Source organism: Amblyomma maculatum, chromosome 5, assembly GCF_055883805.1.
Source record: "Amblyomma maculatum isolate TAMU_Amacu chromosome 5, ASM5588380v1, whole genome shotgun sequence".
Classification (NCBI taxonomy): Eukaryota; Metazoa; Arthropoda; class Arachnida; order Ixodida; family Ixodidae; genus Amblyomma; species Amblyomma maculatum.
This window is the reverse complement of record NC_139348.1, coordinates 28,938,883-28,957,938: the sequence shown is the minus strand read 5'-3', so window position 1 is coordinate 28,957,938 and position 19,056 is coordinate 28,938,883. Positions and strand designations below refer to the sequence as shown.

At 48.5% G+C, this 19,056-nt stretch overlaps 1 protein-coding gene across 1 annotated transcript in view; it reads left to right on the top strand.

Moving 5' to 3' along the window:
- Positions 1–2,714: 2,714 nt before the first annotated feature.
- The window catches only part of LOC146187920 (uncharacterized), a 35,308-nt gene continuing 18,966 nt past the window's right edge, over positions 2,715–19,056 (top strand). Inside the window, exons 1-2 of the mRNA XM_084604953.1 lie at positions 2,715–3,160; positions 3,964–4,200. Coding sequence (XP_084461079.1) covers positions 2,715–3,160; positions 3,964–4,200 — 683 coding nt within the window. The remainder of the gene's footprint in view (positions 3,161–3,963; positions 4,201–19,056) is intronic.

Sequence of the window (19,056 nt, the reverse complement as noted above, 5' to 3'; positions counted from 1 at the left end):
ATACCCTCTTACTGCCGGTTCCTGTCTCTTCCCTGTCAGTGGTATCCAGTCCCTGCTGTCTCGACCCCTGTGTCCCCTCTTCCCTCCGGTTACCATCGGGGCTCGTGTCCCCCATAATCGCTACATTCTCCCTGCGCGCCCCCTGTGACGCGTCCGCCCCCCCCGTCGTCCAAGGTGGCATTACTGCCTGGATTCTTGTGGAGTGCCTTCCGTCCCTCTGCCTGTCTCCTTGTCCACTCTTCCACCTGATCTTCCAATCTGCTTGCCTTATCGCGTACCTCTCTCAACTCGCGCTGTAGGTTCTCCACCCTGACGCCCCACTCCTTCTCGACTCTTGTCTCAAACTCCGCCCTTCTCTTCCTTTCCTCCTGAAGCTCCTTCCTCATCCGTTCTACCTCCTTGGTGAGCGCCCCCTCTACTTTCTCCACCGCCGTGCATATTTTGCATTTCAAGCTGGCCTCCTCAGCTTCCATCATGCTCTCAAACCCTGTCTCGTCCAGGAAGCACCAGCGCTCACACGTTCCGCACTGGACGAGATCCCCAGGATCCCCACCCTTTGCTTTCCTGGCCGGCCGCCCCATAGCCTCAACTCTGCGACAGAATTCGCCTTGCTCAGAAAATTTTTCCGGACTAGGCCTAAATACTTTTTCCTAGCGCTGTTCTATGTTATTTAAGCGATTTAAGTCCTATATGTTTTCACTTCCCTGTCTCTGATCTTAAGCTAAATTATAATCTAAATTTGCCGCCACTATACGATTACATATAAAAACTGGTAAAAGAAAAGTACTCAGCTTCGGCTTCGGTCATCCTTCGGCATGGCTGCTGCTCGGCGACTACAGTGGCCAATGGTTGCCAGATCAGGAAACTGCTTGCAAAAAAAAAAATATCGGCAGCACCGAGTGAGCTCAAATTTTGAGTAATTGTAATATAACGTGCGTGGAGTGCAGTGCAATAATTATTTACGCTCAAATGTTAGCTGTCATGACCCCTTTAACGTCTCAAAGTGACTTAGGCTATGAGAGACGCTGCAGTGAAGGTCCTCGGTAATGTCGACCCCCTGGGGTTCTTTAACGTACACTCACATTTCGCAGCCTACGGGTGCCTCTTTTTGCCACCATCGAAAAGCGGTCGCTACAGCCGGGATTTGATTGCGCGTCCTTGGGTTCAGTAGTCGAGCGCCCTAACCACTGCGACATCGCGGTGGAACTCAAATTCGCGCGTCGGCATCCACTTTGTGGAATACCAATTGCCTCCCCCTTCAGCGCAGCCGATCACCACCACCATGCAGCGAGCGTCGTGGCAGCGCCTTGGGGAAGGGGAACCAGCGATGGACGCGCCACCAAGACGTCTGCGCGCATTTTCGTGAGGAGACGATAGAGCGCTTCTTGATCCAAGGAACGCGAACGGTCGTCTACCGCTGCCTTTACGGCAAATGTCGGGGGATAGCTGGCAAGGAGTATGCGGCGCACACGGAAGGGCCCGTCGTGCACCATCGCTCGTCTTCTGGTTCCTACGCTGGCTAGGTGAGTATGGTTTCCATCAGCGAAGTTAACGGTAAATACCGCACGCTCTCATCACCTTCCGCGGCAGACAGCATGAGGGCTTCGTCTGAAGAATGCGGTGCGCATATGTTAACCCCGAAGTCGCACCCCCATTTCCCCACCCGGTGGGTCCAAAAGCACTTCTTACGTAGCCTTCTCCTTCCAAAGAAAACCTTGTTTCTGTTGTATAGCTAGTGGGGATGCTCTGTATTATTTTCAAGTTTAATGAGTATTAACGCTGTGTCGTCCCCGTCCTTGTCCCTTTGTTCTCTCCGCAGGTCGCTAGTGAGGACGCTGTATCCGCGGAGTGGCGGCGGGGCGGAAGGCTGTCCCCCTCAAACCTCAAGTTCTAGCCATTCTTTCTGGTATAACGTCGTCGCAAGCTAGAAACGACTGACCGGAAGTTAAAAAAAAAACTGGTTGGTTGGTTTGGTTGGTTTGTGGGGTTTAACGTCCCAAAGCGACTCAGACTATGAGAGACGCCGTAGTGGAGGACTCCGGAAATTTCGACCACCTGGGGTTCTTTAACGTGCACTGACATCGCACAACACACGGGCACCTTGCTTTTCGCCTCCATCGAAAAGCGGCCGCCGAGGCCGGGATTCGATCCCGCGTCCTTGGGAACAGTAGTCGAGCGCCGTAACCACTGCGCCACCCATTCGACCCATAATTGTTTCGATACTGAATTGTTTTGTATGTGGGACTGAAGCTAACTGTTTATTAAAGTGTGTAAAGTTGGTTCGACGGTTAAAAAGGTCGAGGAATGCAGGGCGGAGGAAGTGAAGGGGTACGCCTCAAGTCGCAGGTCGAGCTAATGTTTCGACAAGTGGACTTGTCTTCGCTTCGCAAGTCCACTTGTCGAAACGTTGGCTCGACCTGCAAACTGAGGCGTACCCATTTTACCCTTGTTCAGTGCAACGTTACTAGAACAAAGTCTGTTCTGTTAACGTTGGTTCAGTGCTCCCTTATACCGTGTAATCCATCTTCTTCCTCTCGTTCTACCAGGCAGGAGCAAGCTATCATTATGTTTTGCCATCCACGGTGACCCTCCCATTTAAGATGCCTAGGACTGGCTGAGATGGTCCCGAGGTCTGCAGTTCTCAATGATGACAGCTAGGCCTATACCGGCAGCATAATTAGGTAGGAGAAGGGAAAGCACGGTCGGCTCAGTCCATGCGTGCAAAGAGGAAGAAGATGGCTGATTCGCATTCGGATTTGTTCGACAGCGAGGTTCATAGAGTAGCACCGCCCGTGCACAACGAGTTCTTCGTCCTCTGGTCTGTGTGTACGGTGACCTTTGCCATCCTACTCATTCCAGGAGGCCTGCTTCTGGTGCGGAGTCTTCGTACCGAGCCGGATCCGAGTTCCGGAATGTGGAGTGGGGCGCTGCCCTTCCGCGACCGCTACGTCGCCCCAGAGCGCACGGCGGTGCGGGCGCCGCCGCGTTGCCTCCTGCCCGAAGAGCCAGCTAACTTGACCTTTGACCTTGCCAAGCAGTATTACCCTAAACTCCCGAGCAGTGAAGCCGCGCCAGCGGCATCGGTCTCAAAAAAGTCGCTGCAAGTGCTGTGCTACTACAACAAGAGTCGCGTCACCTGGCTGCAGGGAGGCAAGTTGTGGTACGAACCTGGTTAGCGCAATTTGGCGATGGTTGAATGGTATACCCGCTCAGTTCATAGAACATGGTACCGGCATATACCGTTTTACCGTGGCGCAAAGTGTCAAGAACCCTGTGATTTCCCCTTCTGATGCCTTTCATCCCTCTTCTACACTGGCACAATGCTTGAGAAGTGAAACAGTGAAGTAGTTGACTTCTGCTCTAACTAATGTATGGCCGCCACACGGTCACTCGTGACCGAATGTGTCATTGCGGTGGATGTTCTGTTGTTCTTTACCACAGCGCATTTGCACTGCTGATTTTAACGATGGGCGCCAGTATTAGGTCTCGATAATACGGTTATCATTTATATTGAATCGCACCGGCTCGACAATGATCCGTATTAGGGGATACCGGATTCTGCACTGCACCAACTGTGGCACTCCGTTATGCCAATATTATACCAGGCTGAAATCAAACTCATTGCCATCGGTACTTAGGTCTCACGTGAAACGTCCAGCGTTGTTCAGCGTTACGCTGCATCAACCGATATTCAACTTTTGTTTTATCCTCTCCTTCCCATCAATCATGCGTATTGTCAAGTTCAACTAAGTCATTTAGGTTTGAGTGCTGCTTTTATGCGAGGACGCATTTTGATGACACCGATGCTGTAATGTGTGTTACTGTAGCAGCAGTGTTTTGGATATGCATTCAAATCGACTTCCTTCACATGGGGGTATCACTCCGTTCCAAAAACCCTCTACTTTCGATGCACGCTTGGAAGTGCATGAAACGTTTGCCATTGGAGCATTTTTCCGCTTCCAGGTTCGGCGTGGCGTCTGTGCCGTTTTCGCTCTGCCGCTATGTCATCTACGGACCAATGGGGCTGGACGGCTGGAGCGCTAGGGTAAAGACTACGGCTCGTGACGTCATCATGATCGAGCAGCTAAGATCTGCCGTCGCATATCTTCATGATGGCAAGAACACGTCATCATCCTTTCTGGTCTCAGTCAGAGGTCGCGGCGAGTTCACGGACCTCCGGAGATCTGTGGGGAATGTCAGGTGAAGCAGTCCACAAGTCACATGATGCTTCCACTATAAACCTACGCAAGCAAAGAAAGGAATAAGATAATTTTCCAAATTGATACTTAGGCCATAGCGAGAACAGCGGTTCATCGTTGTAATGGTGTTGTCATATGCCTCACTTCAGTTATAGTTCTTAGCTGTCTCCGAGCGACACAAGGAACGTGCGCGTAACGGGTAGTGATGTGTCATGTCCGCGTCCACTCTGATTAGACGGCAACTCATGTGACCCTGTCACTTCGCTTCTCATGTGCCGCCAGGACTGCATATGTGACGTTTGGGCCACAGGACAGAGCGTAGACTCCTTCGTGCAGCGGGCTGCCCTCACCCACCGCGGCACTGGGAAGATGCTTATTGATGCATGCGCTATTAAAGCGGTAGCGCAGCTTGTAGGCACGAAAGGAGCCACCCATGAAAAATTAGCAATTTCGTGGGTTCGCCTTCGTGTTCTGCGTTCTGACGTGCCAAGGTCACCGGTGGCGCGCCTGCAAACAAGCGGTAAAGCATCTCGGGCTTAAAAATACTTGAATGCATAATTTGCCTACACGATCTTCAGAGCACCTAACTGCATACACATACTGGTTCATTCCAGCGTTGTTAACGCGACAGCGTTTGTATCCTCATAGAGAAAAGAAAAATGTCTGGCGGCGTCGGCGTCAACCTTTGAAGCCTCGCAGTCTCGAAAAAAATCACAAGTATTCCTCTGGCAGGCTTTTGAAGAGGGAATGTGAGCATACCCATATCAGAAATCGCGTGCATACTTTTGGCACATTACAAGGGAGTTTCCCTGCAATTCTCTCTGCGTGATGGTCCCATCGAGATCAAAATCTTCGCCTGGAAGGAATATTGATAGCTACAGGGCGTCCCTTGCGGCCTATGTGAGCTGAAAGTAAAATACCACAGCACAATAAATGGTCCAAATATGCGCTTTAAAATTCTAGAGGGCACTTTGGACAACTAAATTGGATGCGTAGAGAGTATTTATAGCGCGGTGGATCGTAGCCCTGCACTACGGCACCTCTAGCTCCCTCTCGCCTTTCACTCCCATCTTCCTTTACGGCGCGGTACATGTGTCCGCGGAGAATTGTGACAGATGCTGCACATTTTCTTTCCTGTAAATAATTTCAAATGCCGCTGATACCTGCTGTACTAACGCCTCCTAGACATCTGGGTCTGGTTCTGTTTGCTGTGTTGTGCGGTGTTCGAGGAAGCGTCAAATGAAATGCGCCTCATGGACGCCTGGATCGGACGTCCGGCGGGGTCAACGGCGTATATGCATGAATCGCCTGGTAACGTCATGACCAGTTATGACGGTACATCGCGCGCTCCTTGAACACAACCAGCATTCCTTTGAACGCATGAAAGTTCACCGGCATTGTATAATTTGCTTACAGGAAAGGAAAAGCGCAGTATCTGCCACTCGCAGAATCCCGTTATCATCCGCCCTAACCTCGGAACTCATGACTGCCTTTGGCTTTTGAGAAGAGTTCTCAATAGAGCTAATCGTAAAGCGCTACCTGACTATCTCCTGGCTGTCGATATACATAAGGCCCTTGACAATGTTCGCCTAGAGGTTATTCTAGAGGAACTCGCCAAACGCTTTCCTAGTAGTGCCCAAATCTGGATCCGCAATTTTTTGACATCTAGACCCATTCAGCTACATGACAAAACTCCGGGATGCCCAAAACCTATTGTAAGCTTCATAGGGTGGGTGCCCAAAACCTATTACTTGGATAGGGGTGTACCTCAGGGCTCCATTCTTGGACCCATATAGTTTAAGCCATGACACGCGTCGCCGAGAATCTGGAAACTCGGCACAAGAGCAAGATTCGCTATATATGCCGATGACATTACTGTCTGGACTGAGGCAGCGGATTGCGTAGACAAATATGCAGACAACTTCAAGCGGCCCTTCTTTTTCTTGAAGATACACTAACCAAAATTGGCCTCGAACTCGCTCCACATAAAACAGAATTGATTAGTATCGAAGGAAAACATAAAACCAACCCCAGTCATCATCATCATCATCAGCCTGATTATACCCACTGCAGGGCGAAGGCCTCTCCCATATTTCTCCACTTAACCCGGTTCTGTGCTAGCTGCCCCCACTTGACCCCTGCGAACTTCTTAATCTCATCCGCCCACCTAACTTTCTGCCTCCCCCTGCTACGCTTTCCTTCCCTTGGAATCCAGTTTGTTACCCTAAGCGACCATCGGTTATCCTCTCTTCGCACTACATGTCCTGCCCATGTCCATTTCTTCTTCTTAATTTCCACTAGAATGTCGGTAACTTGAGTTATTTCTCTGACCCACTCTGCACGCTTTCTATCTCTTAATGTTACCCCTACCATTTTTCGTTCCATAGCCCTCTGGGTTGTCCTCAACTTAAGTAGAACTCTCTTGGTTAGCCTCCATGTTTCAGCCCCATAGGTGAGTACAGGCAAGATGCAACTGTTGTATACTTTCCTCTTGAACGATACCGGTAAGCTGCTAGTCATAATCTGCGAGTGCTTGCCAAATGCGCTCCATCCCAATCTTATTCTTCTTGATATTTCCTTTTCATGGTCCGGATCTGCGGTTACTATCTGTCCTAAGTACACATATTCGCCTACTATTTCCAGTATTTCGCTACCTAATGTAAACTGCTGTTCCTTCCCGAGGCTGTTGAACATTACCTTAGTCTTCTGCATATTGATTTTCAAGCCTACCTTTCTACTTTTTCTGTCTAGGTCATCAATCATTATTTGCAGTTCATCCCCCGAGTTGCTTAGCAAGGCAATGTCATCAGCAAATCGCAGATTACTGAGGTATTCTCCATCTACCCTTATCCCTAACTGCTCCCATTGCAAGTCTGAATACTTCCTCTAAACAAGCTGTGAATAGTACTGGGGAGATTGTGTCTCCTTGCCTAACACCTTTCTTTATGGGAATTTTGTTGCTTTCTTTATGTAGAACTATGGTTGCTGTGCAGCCACTATATATATCTTCCAGCACTTTCACGTATGGCTCGTCTACCCCCTGATTTCGCAATGCCTGCATCACCGCCGAGGTTTCAACTGAGTCAAATGCTTTTTCGTAATCAATGAATGCTATGTATAAGGGCTGGTTATATTCCGAGCATTTTTCTATCACCTGATTGATGGTATGGATATGATCGATAGTAGAGTACCGTTTCCGAAACCCTGCTTGATCCTTTGCTTGACTGCAGTCTAAGGTTGTCCTGATTCTATTAGCGATTACCTTAGTAAATACCTTATACGTAACAGACAGTAAGCTGATTGGTCTGTAATTTTTAAGGTCCTTAGAGTCCCCTTTCTTGTGAATGAGGATAATGTTTGCATTCTTCCATGCTTCTGGTACCGTCGATGACACCAGGCACTGCGTATACAGGGTGGCCAGTTTTTCTAGCACGATATCCCCCCCGTCCTTCAGCAAATCTGTAGTTATCTGATCCTCTCCAGCTGATTTCCCCCTTTTCATAGTTTCTAGTGCTTTCTTGACCTCGTCCTTCGTTACTGGTGGAACGTCTGACTGTTTTTCCCTACCGCCAATCTCATTACGGTCCTGACTACTTTGGCTACTGTAGAGATCTGTATAGAACTCCTCGGCTACTTTGACTATCTTGTCCATATTAGTGATGATGTTGCCCGCCTTGTCCCTTATCGCATACATTTGGTTTTGTCCTATGCCCAATTTCTTCTTTACCGCTTTAAGGCTTCCCCCGTTCTTTACAGCATGCTCAATTTTCTCCATGTTATACTTCCTTATATCGGCCACCTTGCGCTTATTGATTAGCTTTGATATCTCGGCCAATTCGATCTGGTCTGTTGGATTGGAAGCTTTCATACTCTGTCGTTTCTTAATCAAATCTTTCGTCTCCTTAGACAGCTTACCGGTATCCTCTCTAACTATCCTACCGCCTACTTCTACCGCGCACTCAGTAATGATACCTCTGAAATTATTGTTCATTGCCTCTAGGGTAATGTCGCCATCCTCAGTTAGAGCTGAATACCTATTCTTTAGCGAGATCCTGAACTCTTCTGCCCTCCCCCTCACTGCTAATTCGTTGATGGGTTTCTTTCTTACTAATCTATAGCGTTCGTTCTACAGATTTAGGCTAATTCGGGACCTCACCATCCTGTGGTCACTACATCGAACTTTCCCGATTACCTCTACATCCTGCACAATGGCGGGGTTGAACACATTATGAAGTCGATTTCATTTTTAGTCTCTCCGTTAGGACTTTTCCATGTCCATTTCCGGTTCTTCGGTTTGCTGAAGAAGGTATTCATGATTCGTAAGTCATTGCGCTCTGCAAACTCAACTAGTAACTCCCCCCTGCTATTCCTAGAACCAATGCCATAGTCACCTACTGCCTTGTCTCCTGCCTGTTTTTTCCCTACCTTGGCATTGAAGTCGCCCATTAGTACAGTATACTGCGTCTTTACTTTTCGCATTGCCGATTCTACATCTTCATAGAAGCTTTCAACTGCCTGGTCATCATAACTACATGTAGGTGCATAGGCCTGTACAACCTTCAGTTTATACCGCTTATTAAGAATAATTACGATGCCTGCAACCCTCTCATTAATACTATAGAATTCATCTATATTACCCGCTATATACTTATTGACAAGGAAACCTACCCCTAGTTGTCGCCTTTCTGGTAAACCTCGATAACACAGTACATGCCCATCCTTCAGTACAGTATATGCCTCATTCGGCCTCCTAACCTCACTAAGCCCTATGACATCCCATTTCATGCCCTCTAGTTCCTCTAACAGCACTGTTAAACTAGCTTCACTAGCAAGGGTTCTAGCATTAAACGTTGCCAGGGTCAGTTTCCAATGGCGGCCTGTCCAGCGGAGCCAGGCTTTCTTAGCACCCCCTGCTGCGTCACAGGTCTGACCGCCGCCGTGGTCAGTTGTTCCGCAGCCGCTGGTGACTGAGGGCCGGGGTTTTATGGAGCTTATCAACCCCAGTATGCAGATCCATATTCACATCGGAGGCAACATCATCACCTCCTCAAATGGGCAAATCCGCATTCTTGGCCTGCCCATCTCAAGCTGCAACAGTCCCCAGAAATGGGTTAATCAGGTACAAAGCCTTTTACCAGCACTGCTACACAGTATTCGTGGCCTGTCCAACCGGCACGGCGGTGCGCGGCAACATGCCTGCCGTGCGATGGCCCGAGCAGCGGCGGTCGGAAAAATCCTCTCTGGCACACTCGTCCTTCAACTGTCGAAGACTGACTTCGTTAAGGTCGAACGCCTTCATCGCGCAACACTACGCACTATTACCGGTCTACCTGAGCACACTCCTTTAGATGAACCTGAGCGTTTGGCCGCTCTTCCACCGCTTGCTACCATCGTTTCCGAGTCACAGACTCGTCATTGAATATGTTTAGAGAACACTGTGCAAGGGTGTCACCTGCTGGCCTGGCATGAACAGCGTAATGACATAACATCAGCCCTATATGCATCTCTTCCCCCTTGGGAGATGCCAGTGGTAACAAGCCTCCATCGCCGACCTATAAACAGCGATTTTGTCATTCCCCGGGAGCTCCTCGCTGCCCATCACCGATAAGAGCGAATCCCTGACGCTTCGATTACAAGCGAATTTGCATCTATGGGCTAGGTATGCGATGACAACCCTTCCCTTTCACGCGCTTATGCCTGCCACCTACCTCAAGGTACCCCTCTTCCTGCTGAACTCCTCGCGATTTGGGGAGCTTTGTCAGGAGTGCCTTGCACCGGAACTGGTTCAATACGTATTCTTACTGATTCCTATGAAGCTTACAAGGAAATCGCTATTCCGGGTTCACAAGATGTAACTGCTACGGCCATACAGCGCCTCCTTAAACGCCACCAACTCGCGACCAGAACTGTCGTTATTCAGTGGACCCCAGGTCACTCGGACGAATCAGGGGGCAATGTGGTGGCAGACGCCGCGGCTGCCTTGACAGGTGGGATGTCTATATTTATTTCCTCACCCCCCTTGCTTCATCCTTATTCGACCTTGGGCGACCAACACACCCCTTCTCTTGCCCTTATGCACTGTACGCGGACCAGTCTTCGTAGCCTCAGTCAGCATCGCATGCAGGTGGCCACACCAGACCCACCTTTTACGCGAAAAACCCACCTCACCCGAAGTCAAGAAGACTTTTTGAATAAGCTCATCGCCCATGCGGCTTACACACCACGTATTATGGCCCTCTGGCGTCAGTATACAGAGAAAATGATTACGTACCCCCCCTGTACGACTCTAACGCGCGGCGGCATATGTCATCTACACTGGGTTTGCCCTGCTTTTCTACTGGATGCTCCGAGATCCAACCCTACCGCCTGAATTATCGTTCCCTTCTAGAAACTGATGCTAACACACAGATGATATTTGCCAAGTATGGCTCCCTTAATGGCCTGGTTAGAGCATTATGATTTGAGTGACGACCTAAACAATGAAGATTCTGTCTACTCCCCTTTACCCCCATCCACGCCCATGAGCCTTCCCATTCGATAACGGACATTCAATCTATCAATCCTCACGCTAGACAGGGGGAATTATAATGAGTGTCCCAAACCGGGGCGTAGCGCGTGTTCAGGAGCTATTGTGAAGGCGATTGATCGCAGTCAATCGCCGTAGTCGCCGCAGTCGCAATCGCCGCAGTCAAGATGATTTCTCGCCTTCTCCACCCCGGACCGGTCCCGTCAAATGGTCGCTGACGACGTACGGTTGGGACGCACATATTTTCCTTTCTTCCCCGTGTACACTTTCCACTCGTTGGCGAGCTGGCGAAGCCGCTGCTCCACCACCACCTCCTTTCTTTTGTCACGGAGTCTATTGATCGAAGCTGGTTCGACATCCATGGCGGCTGTCGTGGCTTCCTTGTTTTTCGTGGCGAATGCTGCTTTGTTCTGAACTGCGTTGGTTTCGGTAGTTTCGGTGGTCAGGTCTTGCGTAGTAGTCTTGCCTTCTGCCGTGCTGGCGGCACTAGTGGCGACATTTTCATCCGCCGTCGCTTCGTCACTTTGAGGCACTGATACTGCAGTTGCAATCTCCGTGCTGGGCGTGAAAAGCTCTCCACTGCTCGCTGCGTTGATGTGCGAAGAATCTGCTTTTTCCGCTTCTTCCTCGTCCATGAGCTGGTTAGCTTCCTCAGCATGCTTCGTTGCCCCGGCCACGACGGCCTACGTGCGGACGCAGTCAATGCGTTCATGACCGAACGCTCGACACTTGCTGGAGCACGGAGTCTGATAGTCCCAGCGGATGTGCCCTTTTACCTTGCATCAGCACCACAGCTAAGTCGGCATCCGTCTGGGCGCGGCGATGAGGGCGGTGCCGTCAATAAACTTGAAAAGGTCTGGTAGGTTATCCGGCGTTACTCCTTCCTTAAGGACGCTTCGGGCTACGCGATTCTTCGACACCGCCAATTCGAACCCTCTCACGTTTCATTCTTCGAGACGAATATTTATCACCTCTCCAAACTCACTCAGAACTCTCCGTATGGCTTCGTCCGGCACGTATAAAGGAATCCAGTGAATCATGGTGGTGATTTCCCTACGTACCGGATAAATTACGGCACAGTAGCGTCCCTTCACCTGCACACCACCGGCTCGGACCACCATCTCCATATATTCACAGGTTCGCAGCTTCAGCAGCCACACGTGTCCCATCTGGTACGGGCCGAATCATGCCACTGTCGCGGGGGGGGGGGGGGGGGATGGGGGGCATTCACGCGCGCACCTCGGCTTTCGCCATTGAAAGAAGCATTTCGCTAGGAGCGATCCATCCCGCGTCCGCTCTTGACGAGAACCGGAAAGGGAGGGCCACGCTCAACGTGAGGGGGCTGGTGGGAAAGAGCAGACAGTACCAGCTCAAGAGGCTGATGATCGAAAAAGGCTTAGATATTTTTGCAGTTCAGGAGACAAAAGTGCAGAGCGAGGGCAAAACCAACAGCATGGTACAACCATTTTGTGGAATTTACGATGTGTGTGTCAGCCACGCAGTTGGGTTCTCCGGGGGCTGTGTTTTGTTTCTGAAAACATCGCTAGGCTTTGTAGTAGAAAAGGTCATCCAGTTCTCTCAGCAGGCGATATGTGATGTGTGATCTTAAGTATAATGGTCACAATATTCGCGTTTCGTGCATGTATGCTCCGACAAAATCTAAAGAGAGGCTCCAGTTTTTCGAGGACGTCGCACCCTTGTTTAAATGCGACATGCTTCTCTTGGTTATAGGAGATTTCAACTCCGTCTGCGAAGCTGAGGACAGAACATCGACTAATTTCTACAAAGACGAAAGTGTGACTTAAATAACAGACCTGGTCAATGATGTTAGTTTGATCGACGTTGCACATCTGGCAAAAGTTGGAAAGATCCGACATTTTACGCATTATCAAGGTTCAAGCCATGGCAGATTAGATCGAGCGTACATCTGAAATGTGGAGGCCAACCAAGAGAGTTCTACTTAAGTTGAGGACAACCCAGAGGGCTATGGAACGAAAAATGGTAGGGGTAACATTAAGAGAAAGGAAGCGTGCAGAGTGGGTCAGAGAAATAACTCAAGTTACCGACATTCTAGTGGAAATTAAGAAGAAGAAATGGGCATGGGCAGTACATGTAGTGCGAAGAGAGGATAACCGATGGTCGCTTAGGGTAACAAACTGGATTCCAAGGGAAGGAAAGTGTAGCAGGGGGCGGCAGAAAGTTAGGTGGGTGGATGAGGTTAAGAATCTCGCAGGGGTCAAGTGGATGCAGCTAGCACAGAAACGGGTTAAGTGGAGAAATATGAGAGAGGCCATCGCCCTGCAGTCAGGCTGATGATGATGATGATGATGACATCTCTCCGCAACTGGCACCGAACTTCGAGTACTACAAGGTTGAAGCTGTGTTATTTACTGATAACAGTTTGGTAATGTTCTCGATCGGCAGGAAGAAAAGGAGGAAAGTAAGCTGGGACATGTGGAAAATCAATGAAAGGCTTTTGAAAGATTATGCATTTATGACAGGAACGGAGAAAGCAATTAAAGCTTTTTTTAGACCAGATAAAACGACAACTGAAAGGTGGGAAACATTTAAACAAAAAGTGAAAATGAGAGCTATAGAAAGAGGTTGTGAACTGAAGGTTATATTGCCCGGAAGGAAGAAGAAATCCTTAAAGAGGAACTTCAATCACTTGTTCAACTAGAGACCGTAATTCCTGGTGGGTTTGTTCAAGAAATGAAAGAAATTAAACTAAACTGGAGAAACTCGACGAGGATAACTACAGGGGAGCCATGATCCGAGCACGGGGTGAGCGACTGTTGGCCGGTGAGGCACCGAATAAACGCACCCTATCGGATGAAAAGGCTTATGCCCGACGTAAAGAGATGGACTCTAATGGAGTAACATCATACGACCAGTCTGGTATCAAGCGCGCTTTCAAAGATCACTATACACAACGTTTTGGACACCGAATTCCCGATAAACCCGGGATTCAGGAAGATGTTTGGTCGGTCATGCCTAAACTGGATCCGGGCGCTACGACAGCTCTGTAGAAATACATCACCGTCGGGGAGGTTGAAAGAGCCAACGAAGACCTCAACCCCGGAAAATCACCGGGTTTGGATGGTCTGAGTGCTGCTTTCTACAAGGAGCTCAAAAATGACATGACTGCTGCCTTACAAATGGTATTCGCAGAGTCCGAGCGCAAGACATTGCCGCCATCGTTCACTCATGCCCACACGGTTTTAATACTCAAAGGTAAAGATGCAGTTACACTTCGCACTGTTAAGGAATATAGACCCATCACATTGACAAATGTCGATTACAAGATTCTCATGAAGGTGTTCGCGAGAAGGCTGCAATCAGTAATTAAGAATTTAATCGGACCCCATAAGACGTGCGGAATAAAGGGCAGAACTATTTACACCAATACTCACGTCGCTAGAAGCGTGTTTGAGCTTTGTGACAGCGATTTCCTCAGGGTTGCCATGCTCCAGATTGATTTGGCGAAAGCCTTCGATAGAGTGCCGGATGAAACACTTATCCTTTTGATGAAGCATGTAGGTTTGGGTTCGGTGATATGCGAAGGAGTAAAAATGGCCTACATGAATTGCACCACGAGCTTGATCGTAAATCTAGAAAGAAGGAGACGTATAAATGTACTGTACTCTGCGGTTCGCCAAGGTGGCCGCCTCTCACCGTTACGTTTTGCGCTCTTTTTGGAGCCATTGTATCAAAACGTTTTGCAGAGTAATGAAGTTAGAGGCTTCAGTTTACAGTCATGCGAAGCCCGTGTACTGGCCTACGCGGACGACGTCACTTTTTTTTTTTTTTTGCACGGGACAGAGATAGTATCAGGGCTATATTGAATATAAAGTAGGATTACTGTGCCAAAAGCGGCAGCATGCTGAATTTAACTAACTGTGTGGGATTGTGGCATGGCTCATGGGACAAGACACCTATTGTCTTTGAGAAAGTTCAATGGTCTATTACACCGAGCACTTATCTCGGAGGGCCACTTGAATGCTATAGGGAAAGTGACTCTGCCTATAGCCGAAAGGCGGTTGAGGTGAAAGAGCTGATGACTCATTTGGGAGACCGTAGCTTGTCTGTATTCGCGCGTGCTGCAGTGTGCAAATGTTTTTCTTGTTGAAAAAACTATTTGTATTTTGCAATACTTGTATTGTACGCGAGGTAATTTAAAAAAAAAAATTGCATTGCATTTTTGCAACATTCATCTGGGGGTCCCGCTGGAAGCGATTGTCCCGAACGAACCTCTTTCAAAGAGTAGGTGACGGGGGCCTCGTCCTTTTTCATTTATATGTAAGGTAGATAGTGCTGCCCTTCATGTTTCTGCTTAGACAACGACATCCCTTTCTCTGTTCTTATATACAATACATGCTGTCCAACGCCTTACCGGATTTAATAGTTTCATCATGTGAGAGGGGTTGTTATGGTGTGTCGCGCTATCTCCGAGAGGTGGTGGCGTCTTATCGCTTTCTTGCCATGCGTTCCACCAAGGAGTACTTGCAAACAGTAAAAAGAAAGCAACTAACAAAAAATCTGATTGCCATGATGTTTCCAGTTCCCTTGCACCGACAAATTTCCAAAGCTACTGCTGGTCAAGATGCGTTTATTGTGAGAAAGATGTGGGTCATGCCCGCAACCAGGACCTTTTTCCACCTGTTAAAGCTTGGTTATGTGAAAAAGGCATATATGTACCATGGGAGACAAACTGCTTTCTGTGTAACAAAACAGAAACAATCGAACATATGTTCCTTGAGTGTAACAACGCTATTTTCTTTTGGGACATGTTACCTCGTACCATTCAAAAGGATCTTCCTCTTACACTCCAAGGTATCAGGTTTCTGCCAATTCACGACTATGCAATACCATACGATGCCATATTTCTGATGGGCCTGCATTCTGTGTGGCTCAGTTCTATGGATTATCGTCACGGTGACACTGGTACCAGATACGTGTATAAATATTTTGCCGTGAGTATTGTGAAAATACATGATGTTTTGAAAGATACAGAATGTGATGCTCATATCGAGGTGGTGTGTAGAAATCTTGCACAAATGAAACGACTCCATGGTTTGCGGCCGGCAAGCGGCCTGCAAACCTTGTAAATATTTTTACTGTATATTTCGTCATGATGTACATTTTGCAACAAAGAAACAAAATCCGGGGTGTAGCGCAATTGGTTAAAGCGCTAGGCCGGGGATCCAAGGGGCGGAGGTTCGATTCCCGATGGAGACAATATTTGTTTATTTGTAACTATCTCCCTCATGGTAGACAAGACGAATGATGTCACCAGGTCATGGCGTCCCAATCTCGTGATATCCCGCGGAATCTCGCGAAGAAATGTGACACATCTCGCGAACGGCTTTGCAGCGGCGATAACATAATCCCACAGCATCTGTAATAAGTGGTGCTCTCTCGTATCTGGAAAATGAATATCACTGATCGTCTGAAGTGTTTAAGGTGAACGCCTTTAAGCTCCCATCGTTGTCAGCAGAGGCTTTCGGCAGAGGGTGTGACGCTTTCGAGAGCGAGAGTTAAAATTAATTATTAAACCTTGTCTCCACAAGGAATCGAACGCCCATCCTTCAGCACCCTAGCCCAGCGCTTTACCAACTGCGTCATGGCCCGGGTCGTGAAACGCTCTTCATAATTCCCCTTGTTTACCATGAGGATGATAGTGGGATTTCGCGAGTGACAGATACTGTGCCTTTTTTTTTTTCCTGTAAACGAATTATAGAACGCCGGAGAACTTTGATGCATTCACTGATATGCTGTTTGTGTTCGACAAGGGGCGCGCGATTGATTGATTGATTGATAACGTCCTTCATTGAATAGGAAGGCTCATGGCCATGGATGGGGGTCAAGGGGAGAAGGCAGAATCTTCATTGTTTGCACAGGTCGTCACTCAAATCATATTTGTCTGACCAGGCCACTAAGGGATGTACTGTCACGGCAGGTCATGATGCCAGTAGGCGATTCATGCATACACGAAGCTGACGCCGCCGGGCGTCCGATCCAGGCGTCCGTGCGGCGTCTTTCATTTGCCGCTTCCTCGAATGCCGCACCACAGCGAATAGAAGCAGATCTAGATATCTAGGAGGCGATAGTACAGCAGGCATCAGCGGCGTTTGACATTGATATACAGGATAGCAAGGGCGCAGTATCAGTCACAATTCTCCGCGGACACATGTACCGCGCCGTAAAGGAAGGGAGGAAGGTGGGAGTGAAAGAAGAAAGAGGGATAGAGGTGCCTTTGTGGAGAGCTACGATCCACCCCCCTTCATGGATCACTGCCTTGTCGTGGCGGAGGGGCTTGCGAAACTCGATGAAATCGTGAGCTCTGCTGTGTAGGGCCACCCAAGATAGACAGGTCACGGCAGAGAGTTCTGACAAAATGTGATTCACTGGAGAAGGTAATGGCAACCCACTCCAGTATTTCCTGCCAAGAAAATCCTATGGCCAGTCACAATACCATTGCGTGGCGTGACATGGTCCATAGGGTCACGAAGAGTCGGACACGACTGAACGCCTGAACTGAACTGAACGATCCACCGCGCTATAATGGCTTTCGCCTCACCGCACTTTTGTGATTCAAAGCGCCCTCTAAAATGTTGTTACCCCGCTATTTTCTTCTCTTGTGTGTATTGGACGGGTGTGCGTTTTTAGGGATGAGATGACGCCATTAGTTACTTCTGCAACACAAAAGGAGTGATTAAAATTATGGAAGGCTCTTAAGACACGATAGCGTAGGGTAGCAGCCCACTTGTCAATCCCCGCTTTAACCAAGCCCTATGAACGCGCCTGCGCAGCCTGCGACAACGTGGATGCAAGCGGCCTGATAGGCTGATTCTGACATCAACTTCTCACATAAAAGGAGAGGCCTCAATTGGAAGCTCCTGCCAAACAATGTGAGGAGCCCTACGTCTAGTCGCGTAATTCCGTCTCCTCAACGGTAGAGTCCCGTAACTTCTTTCTGCTCACTGGTTGCCTGTCAGCGGGTTAAACGGTGATAGTTACCGAAAGGTGTCTCTGAATGCAACCTAAAGGTAACATACACAAACTGAAGGCAGGAAATGAATACCGTGAATGTAATTGATTAGTGTTACCATTGTCGTGCCATCACCTCGTGGCTTTGTTCACGGCTGGTTTTGCGGCTATTAAGAAATAAAAAAAACTACATATTGCAACCTAAACGGGAACACTCCCCAGGAAGGATCTTGGTTTTTTATTTAAATGCATCGGTTAAAACAAAAAATTGTTGGTTTTACAGGATTCGAACAGATGTTTAATTCGCTTAGTGCTGAGGTAAGTAGTGTCAATCCATTGCGCTACCGAAGCATCGATTATGGCAAGCTCTAAACAAGTTATTATTAATTTTTACTAGACTTCCGCTATCTATCGCCAGGTGACGCTGCTTAGAGAACCCTACTGTTGAGGGAACAGAATCACGCCGTCTAGTCAGCTACCATCTCCGCAGTGCTGCGGTCGTGATGTTTTGCTCACAACGCCGACAGTGACGCTGCGGCCGGATTTGCCGATGAAAGAGGCCTTTAATGCATCGCGTTAATATAGGGTATGTGTTACCAAGCGTGTAATCGAAATAGACGGTAACAGAGGAATACGCATTTTAGCGGCTCTGGTCAGGGGCTACGTGATTTGTACATGGTAGCGAAATTGTAGCGTGAAAACGGAAGCACATCATGAAGTTAAATCACAGCTCCACAGAGTATCCAGGTATAGAATGAGGGGTAGACGACGGCTACACAGTATGAACGAGAACCGAATAGGGAACCCAAGCTCAAGCTTCCGCTTGCGACTACAGCGCCGAGAGGGCGAAGCGGCGTTACTGGAAATAGCTGGCGCCGGCGTGGCAGAACTGGGGAGACAGGTGCAATCAAATGGAAAACGAAATGGGTATGGCTAAGACATGGAGCATAATGCGGCACCTTCTAGACTCCGAGAAAACTCGAACCCAAACTTGTATTATGTGGTAAAGGCTAGGCACCATCATGGAGGCAGCGATGAGGGTTTCATTAAAGAACTTAAAGACAAATATATTGCAGAAGTAAGGAAATATAAATTAGAAAACTGCAAAGGACACCCAAACCAGCGACTAGATGCCCCCATAATGGTAGCAGAAGTGGTGGCAGACTCCGTAGACAAAAGACGAAATCGGCCCCGGGGCCGGATGGAATAACGACCAAGATGATGAGCAACTTTGATAACAACTCGATAGTGGAGCTAACTAATTTCATGCAGATATGCTGGCAAATGAGGGAAATTCCAGAGCGATAAACATTTGCTGAGATAGTGCTAGTAGCCAAACCC